At 39.7% G+C, this 19876-nt stretch overlaps 1 protein-coding gene across 1 annotated transcript; it reads right to left on the bottom strand.

Moving 5' to 3' along the window:
* Positions 1–18468: 18468 nt before the first annotated feature.
* OR2B11 (olfactory receptor family 2 subfamily B member 11) lies at positions 18469–19425 on the bottom strand (the record flags this gene model as incomplete). The annotated part of the gene is made up of 1 exon (XM_080672270.1): positions 18469–19425. One exon carries the CDS (start codon positions 19423–19425, stop codon positions 18469–18471), a length of 957 nt encoding a protein of 318 aa, XP_080528396.1.
* Between the last annotated feature and the right edge of the window lie 451 nt (positions 19426–19876).

Raw genomic sequence — 19876 nt, 5'->3', positions numbered from 1 at the left:
ATGAGAGTTTTGGCTCAGTGCAGTCCACTGACATTCTCACTGATCCATGTGACGATGAGCTTGGACCTCTTGGTCATGGTGTCCCCGGTGGTGAAGTGCATGAAGGTGAACAATCAGATGTTATCTGTGTAAGTCCTGATATCCCCACCCTGCTCGCCAGGGACGATGGTGGAGCGGTCATATTTAAAAGTCATCTAGATGACCACGGAACTGTCGTTGCGCACTAGGTTGTACACCTCCCAGCAAGCCTTTTTTCTCAATCTTGGTGCGTGGGGCGTAGTGGGGACACTGTCCAGAGCCACCAAGGTACCATGGCGGCAGCGACTGGAGTGCCGAAGGGATTCCTGGAAGGTGGGCTGGTGACAGCGACAGCAACAGTCACGGTGACGGGGCTGCTAACTCCAAACTCCCAGGGTCTCAGCAGTCACCGCCATGCTGCGTATTCGATCCCCAGATAGTATTCATCTTCCAACTGCAAATGCCTATCCTCTGACCAAAATCTCCTCAATTTCCCCCACACTCCTGCCCATAGCAACCTATGTTCAGTTACTGATAGTTCAGCTTCTTTAGATTCCACAGATAAGTGATGTCAAACAGTATTTGTCTCTGTCTCTGTCTTGACATTTCGTTTAACATGATGCCCTCCAGTTCCATCCATGTTGTTGCAAATGGCAGGATTTCTTTCTCATGGTTCAATAAAATTCCATCATTTTTTAACTGTTTTTTTCTCAGACCACATAAAACACTTGTGATTTTTTTTTAAACCGGTGTGGTTTTGCTTATATTGTCCTCTGTGCCTTGGATATGTTCACTTCTCTCTTCAACCTCCTGCATCATAGCCTTTCCCAAAGGTGTCACTTACGTTCCTGCTTCCTTTTCAGATGCATTTCAGCCCAGGTTGGGTTATAGCCTGAGAAGGGGGTAAATGACTTACCTCCAGAACATATGGTCATTAAAGGAGGACTGGGATTAGAGCGCTGCGTTTATCATTATGTTGGGTACAGAATTGGAGAGAGATGGCCACTAGTGCCCTGAAATTTTCTGCCTATTTCAAGAAGACTTACCTGAGACTGATGAGGCAACTGGGACTCCTTCCCAGATGAAAATGAGCCTCACACCTGAATGTCTTCTGTGGTCAAGTCAGTCACCTCGGGACCTAACTGTGCCTGCTATGAGCTGTTCCACCATGAAAGTCTTCTGCGCTGTCTTTCTGAGGTGCTTAAATTAGACTTTCCTGTTTATAAACCAATTCAGCAATAAATCCTATTTGTCACCAGAGCCTTCTCCTCAGTTCTGGCTTCCTTCCATTCTTGTGCTTTCCTTTGGTCAGGTGTTTGGGTTCAGAACATAGTGATTTCTTTCTCATGAACAAAACTTAAAGCTAGTCAGAGGAGACTTTGAGATCCAGGGGAAGGATTTCTTATATGTTATTTATTTTAAGTTTTATATGTGCTTATGGAAGAAAATCCATACATACAGAATTGTACATATAGGCAAGTCATTTGATTTCTTTTTAAAAAATTTATCTTTATTGTTGAAAGTATTGCAGATGTTCCCTTTTTTGCCCCCATTGACGCTCTCCACCCTTCTACCCTCTCCCCAAGCTCTTATGTGGTTTCAATCCCGTGTCCCTTCAAGTAGCCATTGTTATGGTTTTATGTATATGTGTCCATAAAGACACATGCAAAGTCAACCACATTCATTTTTCTAAAGGTGAAGAGAAAATGGTAGGCTGGACATAAGGGCAGCAGGTCTATGCTTAGATTTTTTTCTTTCTTCTTCTGCTTACCAGTGCAAAGGCAAGACAAAACAAAACACATTATGAGAGAGAGGCAATTTTAATTAATTGATTATTGTAAAATTAAATATGATTGACAAATAACATTACATTAGTTTCAAGAGTGTAACATACTGATTCAATATTTGGGTGTATTGCAAAATGATCACCACAATAAGTGCACATCTGTCACCACACATAGTTAGATAATTTTTTTCTTGTAATGAGAATATTTTTATTTTTCAATTACAGTTTACAATCAGTATTACTTTGTATTGGTGTCAGGTGTACAACATAGTGGTTAGATAATCATATACTTCACAGAATGTTCTTCCCGATATTTTCAGTACCCATCTGACACCACATATAGTTATAATATTATTGACTATACTCCCTATGCTGTACTTTACATTCCCCTGACTATTCTGTAACTACCAATTTGTACTTAATAATACCTTTACCTTTTTCAGCCAGCCCCTCCAACCTCTCTCCCATCTGGCAACCATCAGTCTGTTCTCTGTATGTATGAGTCTCTTTCAATTTTGTTTGTTCATTTACATGGTTTTTTAGATTCTACATATAAGTAAGATTATATGGTATTTGTCTTTCTCTAACTGACTTATTTCACTCAGCTTAAGGCCCTCTAGATCCATCCAGGCTGTCACAATTGTTAAGATTTAATTCTTTTTTGTGGCCTAGTAATATTCCATTGTATGCATGTACCAGGGTTGTTTTTTTTTTGTTTTTTTTTTTGTTGTTTTTTTTTTTATCCACTTGTCTATTGATGGGCACTTGGGTTGCTTCCATAAGGTGGCTATTGTAAATAATGCTGCAATAAACACAGGGTGCATATATTCTTTCAGATTAGTGTCTCAGGTTTCTTTGGATATATATCCAGATGTGGGATGGCTTGGTCATAGGCAGTTCTATTTAAAATTTTTGAAGACTCTCCATATTGTTTTCATAGTGGTTGCACCAATCTGCATTCCCACCAATAGTGCACAAGGGTTTCCTTTTCTCCACCTCCTTGCCAACACTTGTTTGTTGATTTATTCATGATAACCATTCTGACTTTTGTGAGGTGGTATCTCATAATGGTTTTAACTTGCATTTCTCAGATGATAAGTGATACTGAGCATCTTTTCATATGTCTAGTGACCATTCGTAACTTTTAAGATTTATTCTTTTATCAACGTTCAAATATATATTACAGTATTATTTACTATAGTCACCATGCTCTATATTACAGCCCCAGAATTTATTTATTTTATAACTGGAAGTTGTACTTTTTATCCATTTCACCCATTTTTTCCACCTCCATCCTTGCCTTTGGTAATAACCAACCTATTCTCTGTATTTATGAGTTCTTCTCCTCCTCCTCCTCCTTCTTCTTCTTCTTCTTCTTCTTCTTCTTCTTCTTCTTCTTCTTCTTCTTCTTCTTCTTCTTCTTCTCCTTCTTCTTCTTCTTCTTCTTCTTCTTCTTCTTCTTCTCCTTCTCCTTCTTCTTCTTAAAGATTCCACATCTCAGTAAGATTATATGGTATTTGTCTTTTTCTGACTTATTTCATTTAGCATAATGTTCTAAAATGAAAGATTTCTTTCTTTTTATGGCTGAATAATATTCATATATATTCCATTTAACATATAGGAGAGTCATATTTATATTAAATAGAATATATGTATATATATAATGGAATATTATTCAGCCATAAAAATAAAGAAATATATATTCCCCAAAATGTATACACATACTTTGGATAATTATAAAGGCAGTTTTTATTTAAATACATTTCATTTTCAAAATTGAGTTATCAGCTGTTAAAGTGTGTATACATTTTTGGGGACACTATATATACTATAACTAAGATATAGAAACAATTTAAGTGTCCATACATAGATGGATGAATGGATGAAGATGTGATATATATATATATATCTATATATATATATATATATAGATATACACACACATACTTAGGTTGTTTCCATATCTTAGCTATAGTATGTTATGCTGCAATAAACATGAGGGTGTATATATATATTTGAGTTAGAGTTTTCATTTCCTTTGAATAAATACCCAGAAGTGGAATTGCTGAATCATATTTAATTTCCTGAAGAATCTTCACAAACTTATCTTCCAGTGATGCCTGAGAGGTCTTGAGTAATTCACTTCACTCTCAGTGAACCTCAGGAGCAACATAGTGGTCATCCAGCCAGACAGAGAGCCTGTTAACTGAGTAGAGCTCCATGTTCACCCTGGGATGATTCTGCTGCTCTAGCATTAACCCAGAATGCAGAATATTTTAAAAAATATATTTCTATTGATTTTAGAGAGAGGAAGGGAGAGAGAGATAAAAACATCAATGATAGAGAGGATCATCGATCAGCTGCCTCCTGCATGCCCCCTCCTGGTGATCTAGCCTGCAACCTGGGCATGTGCCCTGATGGGGAATCGAACTGTGACCTACAGGTTCATGGGTTGATACTCAACCACTGAGCTACACCAGCCAGGAAGAATGCAAAATTTTAAACAAGATTTTTAAGTGATTTTGAGGAGGCAAACTGCTAACCCCTTTTGAGAAACCTGGCTCAGGGGAGGACTGGGCACACCCCAATAAGTCTTCCACTGTTATGTAATCTTGATTAACACAACCTCTCTAATCACACTTTCTTATCCATGTAAAATGGAGATTCAAAAATACATATTCTGAATACCATGTTCATGGATTGTTAGAATCAACATCATTAAAATGTCCATACTACCCAAAGCAATCTATAGATTCAATGCACTCCCCATTAAAATACCAACGGCATATTTCATAGACTTAGAAAGAACTCTCCAAAAATTCATCTGGAATAAAAAAAAGGACCCCGTATAGCCACAGCAATCCTGATAAAGAAGAACAAAGTAGGTGGGATCTCAATACCAGATTTCAAGCTGTACTACAAAGCCACTGTTCTCAAAACAGCCTGGTACTGGCACAAGAACAGACATATAGACCAATGGAATAGAACAGAGAATCCAGATATCGACCCAAACCACTATGCTCAATTAATATTTGACAAAGGAGGCATGAACATACAATGGAGTCGAGACAGTCTCTTCAATAAATGGTGTTGGGAAAATTGGACAGATACATGCAAAAAAAAAAAAATGAAACTAGACCACCAACTTACACCATAAACAAAAATTAACTCAAAATGGATACAGGACTTAAACATAAGATGGGAAACCATAAAAATACTAGAGGAATCCACAGGGAGAGAAATCTCAGACATATGCCGAAGCAATTTCTTCACTGATACCGCTTCTAGAGAAATGGAAACTAAAGAGAAAATAAACAAATGGGACTACATCAAAATAAAAAGCCTTTGCACAGCAAAAGAAACCATCATCAAAACAACAAGAAAGCCCACTGTATGGGAGAACATATTTGCAAATGTTATCACTGATAAAGGTTTAGTCTCCAACATCTACAGGGAACTTATACAACTTAATAAAAAGAAGATAAATGATCCAATAAAAAAATGGGCAACGGACCTAAATAGAATCTTTTCAAAAGAAGACAGAAGGAAGGCCAAGAGACATATGAAAACATGCTCAAAGTCACCAATTATCCGAGAGATGCAAATCAAAACGACAATGCGGTACCATCTCACACCTGTCAGAATGGCAACCATCAACAAATCAACAAACAAGTGCTGGTGAGGATGCAGAGAAAAAGGAACCCTCATGCACTGCTGGTGGGAATGCAGACTGGTGCAGCCACTGTGGAGAACAGTATGGAACTAAAAATGGAGCTCCCATTTGACCCAGTAATCCCACTTCTAGGAATATATCTCAAGAAACTAGAAACACCAATCAGAAAGGATATATGCACCCCTATGTTCATTAGCAGCACAATTCACCATAGCTAAGATTTGGAAACAGCCTAAATGCCCATCAGCAGATGAGTGGATTAGAAAACTGTGGTACATCTACACAATGGAATACTACGCTGCTATTAAAAAGAAGGAACTCTTACCATTTGTAGCAGCATGGATGGACCTGGAGAGCATTATGTTAAGTGAAATAGGCCAGGCAATGAAAGAAAAATACCACATGTTCTCACTCATTTACGGAAAATAAAGTACATTATAACCTGATGAATAAAAAGATAGATACAGAGGCAGTAAAGCACCGAACAGACTGTCAAATTACAGCAATAAGGCTGGGGAATGTTGGGGTGGGAGGGAAATAGATCAACCAAAGGACTTGTATGCATGCATATAAGAACACCAATTGACACAAGACACTGGGGAGGGTGGGGTGGGGTGGGATGAGGGCATGCGACAGGGGGTACGGGAGGCTGGGGGAAAGTCAATGGGGGAAAAAAAAGGAGATATATGTACTAATATATGTAATATTTTAAACAATAAAAAAAGGAAAAAAATAAAAAAACTCTCTTACAATTAGAAAAAAATATATATATTCTGAATCTTTGGAGTTCAAGATGGTGGTGTAGAAAGACCCTAAATTCACCTTCCGCCAAACACATTGAATCTACAGCTACACAAAGGAATGATTCCCTCTGAAGGGGACCTGGAAACTGGATGAACCAAGTCTCCACAAAAGGGAACAGCATGAAGAAGGGTAGAAGAGGCAGAGATACAGTCCTGCTAAGGAAAAACTACTCTCCAGACACCGTGTTTCACTGTTGAGAGGGATCTCTGGTACAGAAATTTATCCTGAGGAGTGAGCGGTTTGAGCTCCACATCAAGTACCTTAACATTTATATCCTGCACAGGAGAGATGAACCCTCACAACACCTGGATTTGAAAATAAAGGGGAACATGTCCAGAAAAAGTATAGAAGGAAAAACCCACTCTTAAAGGGCTCATGCCCAGACTTACCTAAGCTGGAAATCAGTGCAGATTCTAGATAGTAAAATGCATAGACCATAGTGAAGAGGGCCCACTTACTGATCTTGAAGTGCCTGCCAGAGAGGCAAGAAAACATAGGAAAGAAAAAAAAGATCTCATCAGTAAAGACAAACAAAAAGTTAGTAAACCAACTACTTATAAAGCTAATATGAAGGTAAAAGACAAAAGTGGCAAAATCACCTATATCTACAATAATTAGTTAAGGGATACACAAAATAAAAGGATGTTAACTGTGATGTTGAAAACATAAAACATGGGGATGGGGGAGTAAATATATAGTGTTTTTAGAATGCACTCAAACTTAACTGGCCATTAACTTGAAATGACTACATACATAGGTTGTTGTATATTAACATCATGGTAACCACAAACCAAAAACCTATAAGGGACACACAAAAGATAAAGGAATCTGAACATATTACTAAAATCACAAGAGAAGAGCAGAGAAGATCTGCAAAAGCAACCAGAAAACAATAACAAAATGGCAATAAGTAAATGCCTATTAATAATTAGTTTAAATGTAGATGGACAAAATGTTCCAATCAAAAGACACAGGGTGGCTGGCTGGATATTTTTTTTAAAAAGACCATCCATATGCTGTCTACAAGTAATCCACTTAAGATTTAAAGACATACATGGACTGAAAATAATGGGATGGGAAAAGACATTTCATATAAATGGAAACGATAAAGCTGGGCTGGCAATATCATATTGGACAAAATAGACTTTAAAACAAAAACTGTAACAAGAGACAAGGACACTACAAAACGATAAAGAGACCAATCAAAGAAAAGAATTTAACACTCATTCAGATTGATGCAGCCAGCATAACAACATGTAAAAACATAAAGAAAATATTAACAGACCTAAAGGAGAAATTGACAATATTACAATAGTAGTAGGGGACTTTAACATTCTATTTACATCAATGGATAGATCATCTAAACAAAAATCAATAAAGAAACTTTGGCCTTAGTAGACATATGAAAACATGCTCAACATCACTAATCATGAGAGAAATGCAAATTAAAACTACAATGAGATATCACCTCACACCTATCATAATGGCTATTATCAATAAATCAACATACTTTCAACAATAAAGATAAATCTATAATAATAAAAGTGTAATATGCTAATTAGACCTGACATCCTTCTGGACGACCTTCCAGACGAAGCCAGGGCTGTGAGGGAAGCCTGAGTCCCGGGTGCCAGAGGGAAGCCAGTGCCAGCAGCTGGGGGAAGGAAGGCCTACTCTTGCACAAATTTCGTGCATTGGGCCTATAGTTTAAAAATAAAAATAGATTAAAAAAATAAATCAACAAACAAGAGTTGGTGAGGATGTGGAGAAAAGGCCACCTTTGTGCACTGTTGGTTGGAATGTAAATCGGTTCAGCCTCTTAAGGAAAATAGTAGGAAGGTTTCTCAAAAAATAAAAAAATAGAACAACCTTATGACCCAGAAATTCCACTTCTGTGTATATATCCAAAGAAACCCAAAATTCTAATTCAAAATATGCATATGCATCCCTAATTTATTGTAGCATTATTTACAATAGCCAAGGTATGGAGGCAAGGTAAGTGTCGATCAATAGATGAGTGGATAAAAAAGAAGTGGTACATATGTACAATGGAATATTACTTGGCCATAAAAAAGAATGTGATCTTATCATTTGTGACAACATGGACGAAACTAGAGGGTATTATGTTAAGTGAAAGAAGTCAGACAAAGAAAGACAAAGAATATATGATTTCACTTGTACATGGAATATAATAAAACAAAACAGATAAACAAAGGAGGAGCATGGGAAAAATAAGAGAAGGGGATTGAGAGTTACAAACTTGCAGTTATAAAATAAGTTATGGGACTATAATGTATAGCTAGGGAATATATTCAATAATATTTTGATAACTTTGAATGTTATATATGGTTACTGAACTTATTGTGATGATCATTTCATAAGGCATATAAATGTTGCATCACTATGTTATTTTCAGGTATAGAACATAGCCTTATGAAATGATCACCACAATAAATTTAGTAACATAATAATCCTATATAATAAAGGCTAATATGCAAATTGTCCCCTCGACCACGAGTTCAACTGGGAATTTGACAAAGGGGCAGGGCTGGCTGGCCAGCTGCCCACAGCCCCTCCCCCCGGCTGGCCTTGCCCTGGATTGGCACCCCCACTCCGATCAGGGGCGGGGCCAGCCCACCAACCACCCATGGCTCCTCCTCCAGCCAGCTCTGCCCCAGACCACCCCCCCACCCCAATTGGGGTTGGGGCCTGGTCCCCCCCAACTGCTCTCCCTGCAGGCCTGGTTACCCCCAACTTCCCTCCTCTGCTGGCCTGGTCACCCCTAACTGCCCTCCCCTGCAGACCTTGTGGTGGCCATCTGTGTCCACATGAGGGCAGCCATCTTTGAGCACATGGAGGCAGCCATCTTGTGTCTTGGTGTGATGGCCAATTTGCATATTACTTTTTTATTAGATAGGATATATATATATATATATATATATATATATATGTGTGTGTGTGTGTGTATATATATATATATATATATATCTATATATATCTATATATATATATATATATATATATATATATATATATATACTGAATGGCCAGATTATTATGATCTCTGAACGCATAATAATCTGGCCACTCAGTGTATATCCTATAAAATAAAAGGTTAATAGGCAAATTTTCCCCTCGACCAGGAGTTCGACCAGCAGGCAGGCTGGTAAACCACCCATGTCCCCTCCCCCTGGCCAGGTTTGCAGGACCCCACCCATGCATGAATTCATGCACTGGGCTATCCTATCTAATAAAAGAGTATTATGCAAACTGACTGTCACTCCAACACACAAGATGGCCGCCCCCAAGTGGTGAAAGATGGCTGCCCCCGTGTGGACACAAGATGGCCACCACAAAATGGCCGGCAGGGGAGGGCAGTTGTGGGCGATCAGGCCAGCAGGGGAGGGCAGTTGGGAGGGAACCAGGCCTGCAAGGGAGAGCAGTTGGGGGGAACCAGGACTGCAGGGAGGGCAGTTAGGGGTGAATGGGCCACCAGGGGAGCAGTTAGGCATCAATCAGGCTGGCAGGGGAGTGGTTAGAGGGTGATCAGGCTGGCAGGCAGAAGCGGTTAGGGGCAATCAGCCAGGCAGGCAGGCAAGCTGTTGGGAGCCAGCAGTCCGGGATTTTGGGATGATGTCTGTCTGCCCGTTTAGGCCCGATCCCACTGGTACATCCCTCAACGGGTCCCATATTGGAGAGGGTGCAGGCTGGGCTGAGGGACACCCCCCCCCATGCACGAATTTTGTGCACTGGGCCTCTAGTGTGTATATATATATATATATATATATATATATATATATACACACACACATATATATATATATATATACACACACACACTGAGTGGCCAGATTATTACGTATTCAGAGATGATAATAATCTGGCCACTCAGTGTATATATATATATATATATATATATATACACACACACACACACACACACAGTGTATATATGTGTATATATGTGTATATGTGTGTTTGTGTATATATATATATATATATATATATATATATATATATATATATATACTGTATATGTATATGTACTAGTATATGTACGTATGTATATATATAAAAGCCTAAGAGACTGAATGACCAAACGGCCGGTCGCTATGATGTGCACTGACCACCAGAGGGGAGATGCTCAACACAGGAGCTGCCCCCTGGTGGTCAGTGCGCTCCCACAGCCAACCTCCTGCATCCCCTCACCCCGGCCAGCCAACCAACTTCTCACAGGGACAGGTCCTGGAAGCTCTGCATCCCTCCAAGCAGACCTTGCCCTGTGCATCTCTGATATTTGATTGTTTTTTTCTAATGAAATGGTAATCATGAGTATACTGTTTTTTTGATTAGTTATATGACCCCTTCTAGAAAATCACTGAACCTGAAGCATGAGCTGTAGGAACCACCAAGTTTACATCCAATAAGTCAGAAGTGAGACTTCAGTTGGCATCTGAAGTGGAGAAAAGTCTGGTGGGAATAATCCCCTTGAACCTGTGGGACCTGTGTTAACTTAAGACAGTGCAACCCTGGCCGGTGTGGCTTAGTTGGATGAGAGTCTCCCATGCATCGAGAGTTCACTGGTTTGATTCCCAGTGAGGGCACCTGCCCAGGTTGCAGGCTCAAACCCCAGTGAGTGGCATGCCGGAGGCACTAATCAATGTTTCTCTCTCTCCCTCTCCCTAACCTCTTTCTATAAAAATAAATTTAAAATATTGAAAACAATACTTAGTGACAACATTGGATTGGATTTTTGGACACCTGGTTGGAAATGAAGAATTGGTGTTCGAATGTAGGATTCCAAATCATCCTCCACTCACCTTACCACCTTGGGAAAGTCACTCCACTGTACTTTATGTGTAAAAATGCATACAGAGTTGGGCAAAAGTAGGTTTACAGTTGTGAATACATGAAACACAGATATTCTTGTATTATTATTTATTAATTATTGTATTATTTTCCTTAAGAACAACTGCAAACCTACTTTTGCCCAACCCTGTATAATGATTGTATCCACTTTATTTTGTTGCTGTCAGGTTTAGAAGGATTACCAATGCACTCAGAACAGTATCCAGAATACAATATGTCTGTTTACCTCTCTTTCCCCTCTCACACTCTCTGAGGTTTAAATGTCACAATAAGGTCATGGTTTAACAGTTTAATTTCAATTTCTATTGTGATGCACAGCATTCTCAGTGGATTGGAGGACTTAGTTTGGAATGAGGTTTCTCATTTCTGACCCAGGAAAGATAGAGATGTTTATTCTTGTGACCATGAAAAGGTAAAAGGTGTTTGTTTTCAAGCCATGTGATATGATATTTAGCTATATCCAGAATTACCTTAACAGACATATAAACTAAATTTTAGAAATTATTATTGATGCCTCAATTACAAGAATAACCATTATTGTTAACTCCTTTTATTAAGCATCTTCTATGGATGTCCTAATTAAGGAGTTGTCAGGTAAGAGTCATACTCTTTTATTTATTTATGTATTTATTTTTAAATATGTTTTTATTGTTCTGAGAGAGAGAGAGGAAGGGAGACGGAAAGAGAGATGGAAACATCAATGAGAGAGAAATATCAACCAATTGCCTCCTGCACGCCCCTTACTGAGCCTGCAACCTGTGCCCTGACCAGAAATTGAACCAGTGACCTCTTGGTGCATGGTCCAACACTCAACCAATGAGCCACACCAGCTGGGCAAGACTCTTATTCTTTTATCTCAAAGCAGTGATAATATCTAAATAATATACAGGTGTATCAGTCAGAGTACAGTCACATGACAGAAAGCAGACCAGTTGTTTTAACAGGATATTTATTAAAAAAAAAAAGACTGTTAATAAAAGTAAAGCCTTTGACTGTGTGGATTTTTAAAAGCTATGGGTTGCTCTGAAAAATAAATGAGCATTCCTCAGCACTTATTGTCCTGATGTATAACCCAGATTGTGGACAGAAAGCCACTGCCAGGACAGAAAATGGAGAGATAGAATGGCTTACTATTGGCAAAGTTATCAGACAAGGGTGCATTTTATCTCCCTATTAGTTTAATTTGTATGCAGCACATACCATATGAAAAACTGGACCAGAGTGAGGGAAAGGTGTGAAAATTGGTGGAAGTTATACCAGTAACTTAAGATATGCAGATGGCATTATCTCACTGACAGAAAGCAGCAATGACTTGAAATGACTTCTGATGAAAGTGAAAGAAGAAAGCAGAACTGCATCTGAACACCAAGAAGACAAAAATCATGACTAGAGAAGAAATACACAACTGCAACATAGACAATGAAGACATCTAAATCGTTAAAGATTTTGTTTACCTTGATTTAGCCAATTCAATGGAGACTGCAGCCAAGAATTTGAGAGAAGGCTAAGACTCAGAAAGGCAGAAATTTAGGGAAGAATTAGGAAAGATCACCAAGAGCAAAGATGTATTATTAGAGACCAAGGCTACGATCATCAACACCTTCATATTTCCAATTACTATGTATCAATGTGAAAGGTGGAAAGCAAAAAAGGCTGATATGAAAAAATCATTCTTTTGAAATATGGTGTTGGAGGAGAGGTCTATGGAAACCATGGACCACCAGAAAGATGAACCTGTGGGTCCTAGAGCAAATTAAGCCTGAAACATTACTAGAGACAAAAATGAACAACTGAAACTGTCCTACTTCAGGCACATCATAAGAAGGAAAAGACAATAATGCTGGGAAAAATAGAAGGCAGTAGGAAAAGAGGAAGACCAAATATGAGCTGGATTGACTCCATAAAAGAAGTCATATGCATGAGTCTCCAGGAGCTGAGCAGGGCTGTTGAGGACAGGACACTGTGAGCAGGAGTCAGAGCCAACTCAAGGGCACATAATAATAACCATTTTTAATTAGGTAGGACCCTACTAAAAAGAGGGGAAAACACAGTTTCATGGAGGGAGTGACTTCAGCAAAGCAGAAAGGTTGGATTTATTGGAATTTGGACATTTGCAGTAGGGTTCCATGGAGTTGATTCCCACTCTTTGAGAAGGGAGAGCTACTAAGCTGGTGTTGGTATCCCTGGGGGGAATGAAGGGCTAGTTGTGTAGGTGTTGCAAACCAGAGTCAGCTGATGCTTCTAGAATGAGCTGCCACCAACAGGGTGAAGCCACATTGCTGAGGTGGCATCAAGACAAAGGAAAACAGGATGGAGTAAGTCCTCTCTCCTCAGCCTGGCAGATTGACTGCAGTGCCTCCAACCAGAATAGTTTATGGGAAGCAACCACAAGCAGAAGTCTTTTTCTTAGAGTCCCAGATCTGTGTCAAAAAGAGGAATAGAAGAATCAACTTGATGTTGAGAGACAGTAGTTTCATAGCTGGCACGGATTATTTAGAATGGAGTATGGATATAAATAAACAGACATGAGAATTGAGTGCATGGGGCAAGGGGTAATTAAGAGAGGTTTCAGGAGTTGGGAGTGAGGAAACAGGAGTAGGAGCATTTTTGACACTTCTTTTCCAGTTCGTCAAGGAAAACATGCAGCAGATGGGATTGGAGGTTGAAAAGAAGAAGATAATAAATCTTAACAAACTTGAGGTTAAGATCATGATTCTGGTTTTCTTTCTGTGTGTTTCACATGTTTTGTAGTGAACTTTGGGTAAAGTTAGGGAATGAAAGAAGGAATTCTCATAATGCACTGGCAGGAACTTCTATCCAACATCACTCAATGTCATTGGTTGTTACTATGTTCTCAAGATGGTTAAATGTAATGAGCATAAACATGTTTATCTGAACCATGTTCTAAATTTTATTATAGTACACTAGAAGACTGGTGCATGAAATATGTGCACAGGAGGGGGGTCCCCTCAGCCCAGCCTGTACCCTCTCCAATCCGGGACCCCTCAGGGGATGTCTGGCTGCCGGTTTAGGCCCGGTTTAGGCCCGATCCTGGGGTTTGGGCCTAAACCAGCAGTTGGACATCCCTCTCACAATCCTGGACTGCTGGCTCCTAACTACTCACCTGCCTGCTTGCCTGGTCGCCCCTAACTGCCCTGCCCTCCTGGCTTGTTTGCCCCTCACTGCCCCCCCTGCCAGCTTAATCACCCCCAGCTGACCCCCCCTGCCGGCCTGGTTGCCCCTAACTGCCCCCCTGCCCTCTGCCAGCCTGGTTGCCTCTTACTGCCCCCCTGCTAACCTGGTCGCCCCACGCAGCCTGCTTGTTCAGTCCTTTGGTTGTACTTCACTAACCCCCTGCTGGCTTGGTTGCCCCACGCAGTTCAGTCATTTGGTCGTCCCTCACTAATCCCCCTGCTGGCCTGGTCGTAGGCAGCCATCTTGTGAGGGTGACAGTCAATTTGCATATTACCTCTTTATTATATATGATTATAAAGTGTCTGTCTCAACACCCTTGATAAAACACCCACTTAGAGAAACACTATGAAGCTTGACTTATGTGCCTCCACCTCAGAATAAAGTGAGGGTAACAAGACTTACATGTTCTTGTGAAGAAGCATAAGATGGTTAAATCCATCCTAAAGAATTTTGCTGAACTTTATGTAGAATGAAAAATAGTTTTCTCATTAACTGGGAAAAGGAAGCTGCATTAGAACATTATGTTTTGAATCAACTTCTGCAAAAATGATACTTATGAAAGAGTGTCTGAAGAGCACACATTGTATCCAGTCCTCTTCATGAGTGTTTTTCACATTTTCCACAAAATACTCATAGAAGCAGAGGAAAGTGGATTTCAGGGACCTTACGGTAATACAGAGCAGAGCAGCAAAAGCATACAAAGTATTTGAAGTCTTGAGTTTTATTATAAAAATATATACACATTTTCTGTCTTTGATGTCAGTGTATTATAATGGAAGTATACTTTTAAATTTAATTATCAGTTGAGTTATTTAAATATTTTTCCTTATAACATTAAATAACTGATACTTCTGAAAAATTCACCATGTGTATCTTGTGGTGTTATGTAACTCTGCTATCTAATATTCTAGGGGTTACTGGTGTCCCAGCTACCTATTGTTGCCTGCCAAATCACCCCCAAACTTAGCAGACTTAGAATATCAACCATTTTGTTACATTTCATCATTCTGTGGGTTAGGAATTTGGGCAGAGTTCAGCTCAGAGATTCTTCTGCTCTTTTACTGAGGTGACTGGCTGGTATTTAACTGGTGGGCAGGCTGGTTAGGAGGGTCTAGAATAGCTGTCAGTTAGACTGTGGGCAACAGAACCCATCTGCAGTCTCCATAGCATGGCTGTCTCAGGGTAGTTAGACTTCTCCCTTGGTGACCGAGGGACCCAGAAGAAGTGTTACTAGTCGGAAGCTGCCAGATTTCTTATGGTGTAACCCTGGAAGATTAGAATATGATTTTTACTTCATTCTAGTGGTCTCCCCCTCTCACTGCAAGGAGTAGAAGAGATTTTGAGGTCACCTCTAATCTGGCACATCTATTATGAGAAACATAGTCCTCACTACTTTCAAATGAGCACTAGAATTAGGCCAGATCATTACATAGCTATATGTATGGATTGACTATCTTTGGATCAATGTCACATTGCTTTCATTGAACTGGGTCTTGGCCTCTGCTAATAAGAGAAGTTAGAAGAAAAGCTCGTATACATCATTCTGTATGTTCACTAAGGTAGTTCTGAAGGGTTTTTAGCCATTACACAGTGGCTGCTCAATGGCAGCCTAAGGGAAAAATGTTTTATGGTTTTGGAACCAGGAACAGTCATGGTTCTGTCATGTTTTTCAAGTCAAAGCCTGCAAATTTGTGATTTATGTTTCCCCTTTGCTTTTACTGTCAGTAAAACATCTTCAATTTTCCCTTTTGTCCTAATTGTCATATATTTATTATAATAATTATATTTTATTTTCTATGCTTGCTTAATATTTGACATGTATGGCAGAGAGATAAAAAACAAATAAATGAAGTGTTAATAAATCTAAAACATGAAAAAAAATGCAAGTATAGGGATCTAGTTTTATGGCTTTGTTTTACTAAAGGAGGTAGCCATATAGATTTTAGTGCTGGTCTCAGTTCCATCAGTCACCAGAGGTGCCCTGACCAAGTTACTGCAACATCTCTAAAAACCAAATTCTTATGTGACAATGAAGTATCATAAAAGTGATTACATCATGAGGTTGCTTGACGTTTAAACAAGATGGTGTACAAAAATACACATAATATGACTCTTGGCCATTTGTATGTCCACTTTGGAGAAGTGTCTATTTTAGTCCTTTGCCCATTTTTTTTTATTGGATTGTTTGTCTTCCTTTTGTTAAGTTGTATGAGTTCCTTATATATTTTGGAAATTAACCCCTTATCAGATGTAACATTGGCAAATATGTTCTCCCATATAGTGGACTACTTTTTCATTTTGTTGATGGTTCCTTTTGCTGTGCAGAAGCTTTTTATTTTGATGTAGTCCCATTTGTTTATTTTCTCCTTAGTTTCCCTTGCCCTAGGAGATGTATCAGCAAACATACTGCTATGAGAGATGTCTGAGATTTTGCTGCCTAGGATTTTTATGATTTTATGACTTTTATCCATTTTGAGTTTATTCTTGTGTACAGTGTAAGTTGATGGTCTAGTTTCATTTTTTTTGCATGTACCTGTCCAATTTTCCAAGCACCATTTGTTGAAGAGACTGTCTTTACTAATCATCAGAGAGATGCAAATTAAAACAACCTCACAATTGTCAGAATGGCCACCATCAATAAATCAACAAATGACAAGTGCTGGTGAGGATGTGGAGAAAAGGGAAACCTAGTACACTGCTGGTGGGAATGCAGCCACTGTGGAAAAAGGTATGGAGTTTCTTCAAAAAATTAAATATGAAACTATCATTTGATCCAGTGATCCCACTTCTAGGAATATATTCTAAGAAACCTGAAACACCAGTCAGAAAGAATATATGCACCCCTATGTTCATAGCAGCACAATTTACAATAGCTAAGATCTGGAAATAGCCCAAGTGCCCATCAGCAGATGAGTGGAAAAAAAACCTGTGGTACATTTATACCATGGGATACTATGCAGCTGTATCTTACCTTTGAAACAGTGGAGAGAACTGGAGAGTATTATGCTAAGCAAAATAAGCCAGTCAGAGAAAGACAAGTATCACATGATCTCACTCATATGTGGAATATAATGAGCAAAATAAATTGTTGAACAAAATAGATCCGGAGACATAGAAGCATGGAACAGACTGACAAATCTCAGAGGGAAGGTGGAGGAGGGTGGGTCAGTGGAAAAAGATCAACTGGGGAACTTATAGGCATATTGCATAGCCTATAGACACAGACAATAGTTTGGTGAAAGCCCGGGGGCAGTGATAGGGGTGGGGTGGAGTGGGTCAATGACAAAAAAAGGGAGAATGTCTGAAATGCTTTCAACAATAAAGATAAATTTAAAAAATACACTTAATCTAGTGCCTGTATCTTGGAAGCCTTCTACAAATATTAGCTATTACAATGACCTTGAGCTTGTTATTTAAAGTTGTATTGTTCTGAAGTCTGACCGCATTTATATTTTGTGTTTTCAACTAGAATGAATTTTTTGTTTTAGATAATAGAATATGCTATTGATTTATACCCATAGAATCTAAGAGTCTTATACATCCATGATAAATATGCTTATCCTAGTTGCCAGTCAGGGTGGGGACACTTCTATAGAACAAAATTTGAACTTCAGAAAAACAAAACACCCACAAAACATCATCTTAGTTTATGGAAAGGAGACAGCCCATTTTTGGAATTTTAAAAAAGTCATATAAAATGTACAGAAAATATATAGAGAAGAACATAAATTTATTATAAGTAATATGAAATTATGTTTCAGTTTCATATTGTATATACTTAGGGCTAATGGAACAGAGAGAAGATTGAAAAGAGACAAATGGGGAAAAATAGAAAATAGGAAGACTAGAAGTGGGAAGAATCAGGAATTCAGGAATTACATAATTTGGCAAATGCTTATTGAATGCGAATTCTCTTTAAACAATCCCTAAAAATGTATGGCTCTTAGAATTAAAGACTGTTGGGATAAGTGAAATCTTAGGCATTGTGATCACACAGGAGATAAGATATTTTGGACAGGGTATTTGGGGAAATCCTGAAATCTCTAAAAAAATGTACACTTTCCTTGAGTGAAAGCTTCTTTGAGTGATCTGTAACCAATGGAGAGTGCCACATCTCAGGTTCTCATCTTCTGCAGAGCCTCCACATCCTTGTCAGAAGATTTCTCAGAGCTGCCTTCACATCCTTATTCCTCAGGGTGTAGATGAAGGGATTGAGGGTGGGAGTGATTATGGAATAGAAGAGGGAGATAAACTTGCCTTGTTCTTGGGAGTAGCTGGAAGGGGGCTGTAGGTACATATATATGGCAGGAAGGTAGAAGAGGGAGACTACCACCAGGTGGGAGGAGCAGGTTCCAAAGGCCTTGTGACGTCCCTTTGAGGACTGTATCCTGAACACTGCACGGGCGATGAAGCTGTAGGACAAAAGGATGAGAGCTAGGGGGACCAGCACGAAGAAGGCCACCAGCACGGCCAGTGTGGCATCATTCACAGCTGTGTCAGCACATGACAGCTTGATCATAGCTGGCACCTCACAGAAGAAGTTGTTTAGCACTTGCCGCCCACAGAAAGGCAATTGCACTGTCAAGACTACTTGAACTAGAGAGTTGCCAAAGCCACTTATCCAGGCCACGACCACGAGCTGCTGACAGAGTGGGCGGTGCATAATAAGGACATACCGCAGGGGCTCACAGATGGCCACATAGCGGTCCAGGGCCATGGCAGCCAAGACAATGCATTCAGTGCATCCCAACCAGTGGAAAACCGCATACTGCACTGTGCAGCCACCGTAGCTGATGGTCTTCCTGGAGCTGCCCATGTTGACCAGCATCTGAGGGACCGTGGTGGTGGTATAGCAGAGGTCCAGGAAGGAGAGGTGGCTGAGGAAGATGTACATGGGGGTGTGGAGCTGGGGATCCAGCCGGGACACCAAGATGATGGCAATGTTCCCCAACATGGCAAGAACATAGGACACCAGGAGGACCACAAAGAGAGGGAGTTCCAGCCATGGCCTGCCAGAAATACCCAGAAGGATGAAGTCCCTGGGAGGATCCTCCAAGAAGCTCTGGTTGTCAGTTCTCATGCTGAGACATTTTCTGGTGCCTGTGATGAATCAAGAAAGTCAGAATGAGTAAAACCTGAGAAAAGGAGTTGTCTTCCTCAATCAGTGCTGTGCTTCCCTACACAGGTTCTACTCTGTCTTACCTCTGTAGAGCCACTGAGATGTGGGGAGTGAGAACAAGGAGGCAGATCAGCTGCGTATGTATCTTGCTCTCCCCCCTGCTCTGTGCCATTTAATCTTTCTGAACTTCACTTTCTGCATCTGTAACAATGGGAGAGAACACCTGCTTCAACTATAGAGTCTTTGGGATGATAAAGAGACATCACCTCGGTGAAAGCATAGCGTATGGACAATTTTCTTCCAATTTGGTCTATGTTAGCCAGAGCTCCCAACACCATTAGAATGTTTGCCTGGTCTCTACAAACTCACCGACAAGAAATTTACTACTTTCTTAGGTTTTCCGGTTTTGCAT

Source organism: Plecotus auritus (assembly GCF_963455305.1).
Source record: "Plecotus auritus genome assembly, chromosome: 6".
Classification (NCBI taxonomy): domain Eukaryota; kingdom Metazoa; phylum Chordata; class Mammalia; order Chiroptera; family Vespertilionidae; genus Plecotus; species Plecotus auritus.
The sequence above is the reverse complement of the archived record's forward strand: the minus strand, read 5'-3'. Positions and strand labels throughout refer to the sequence as shown.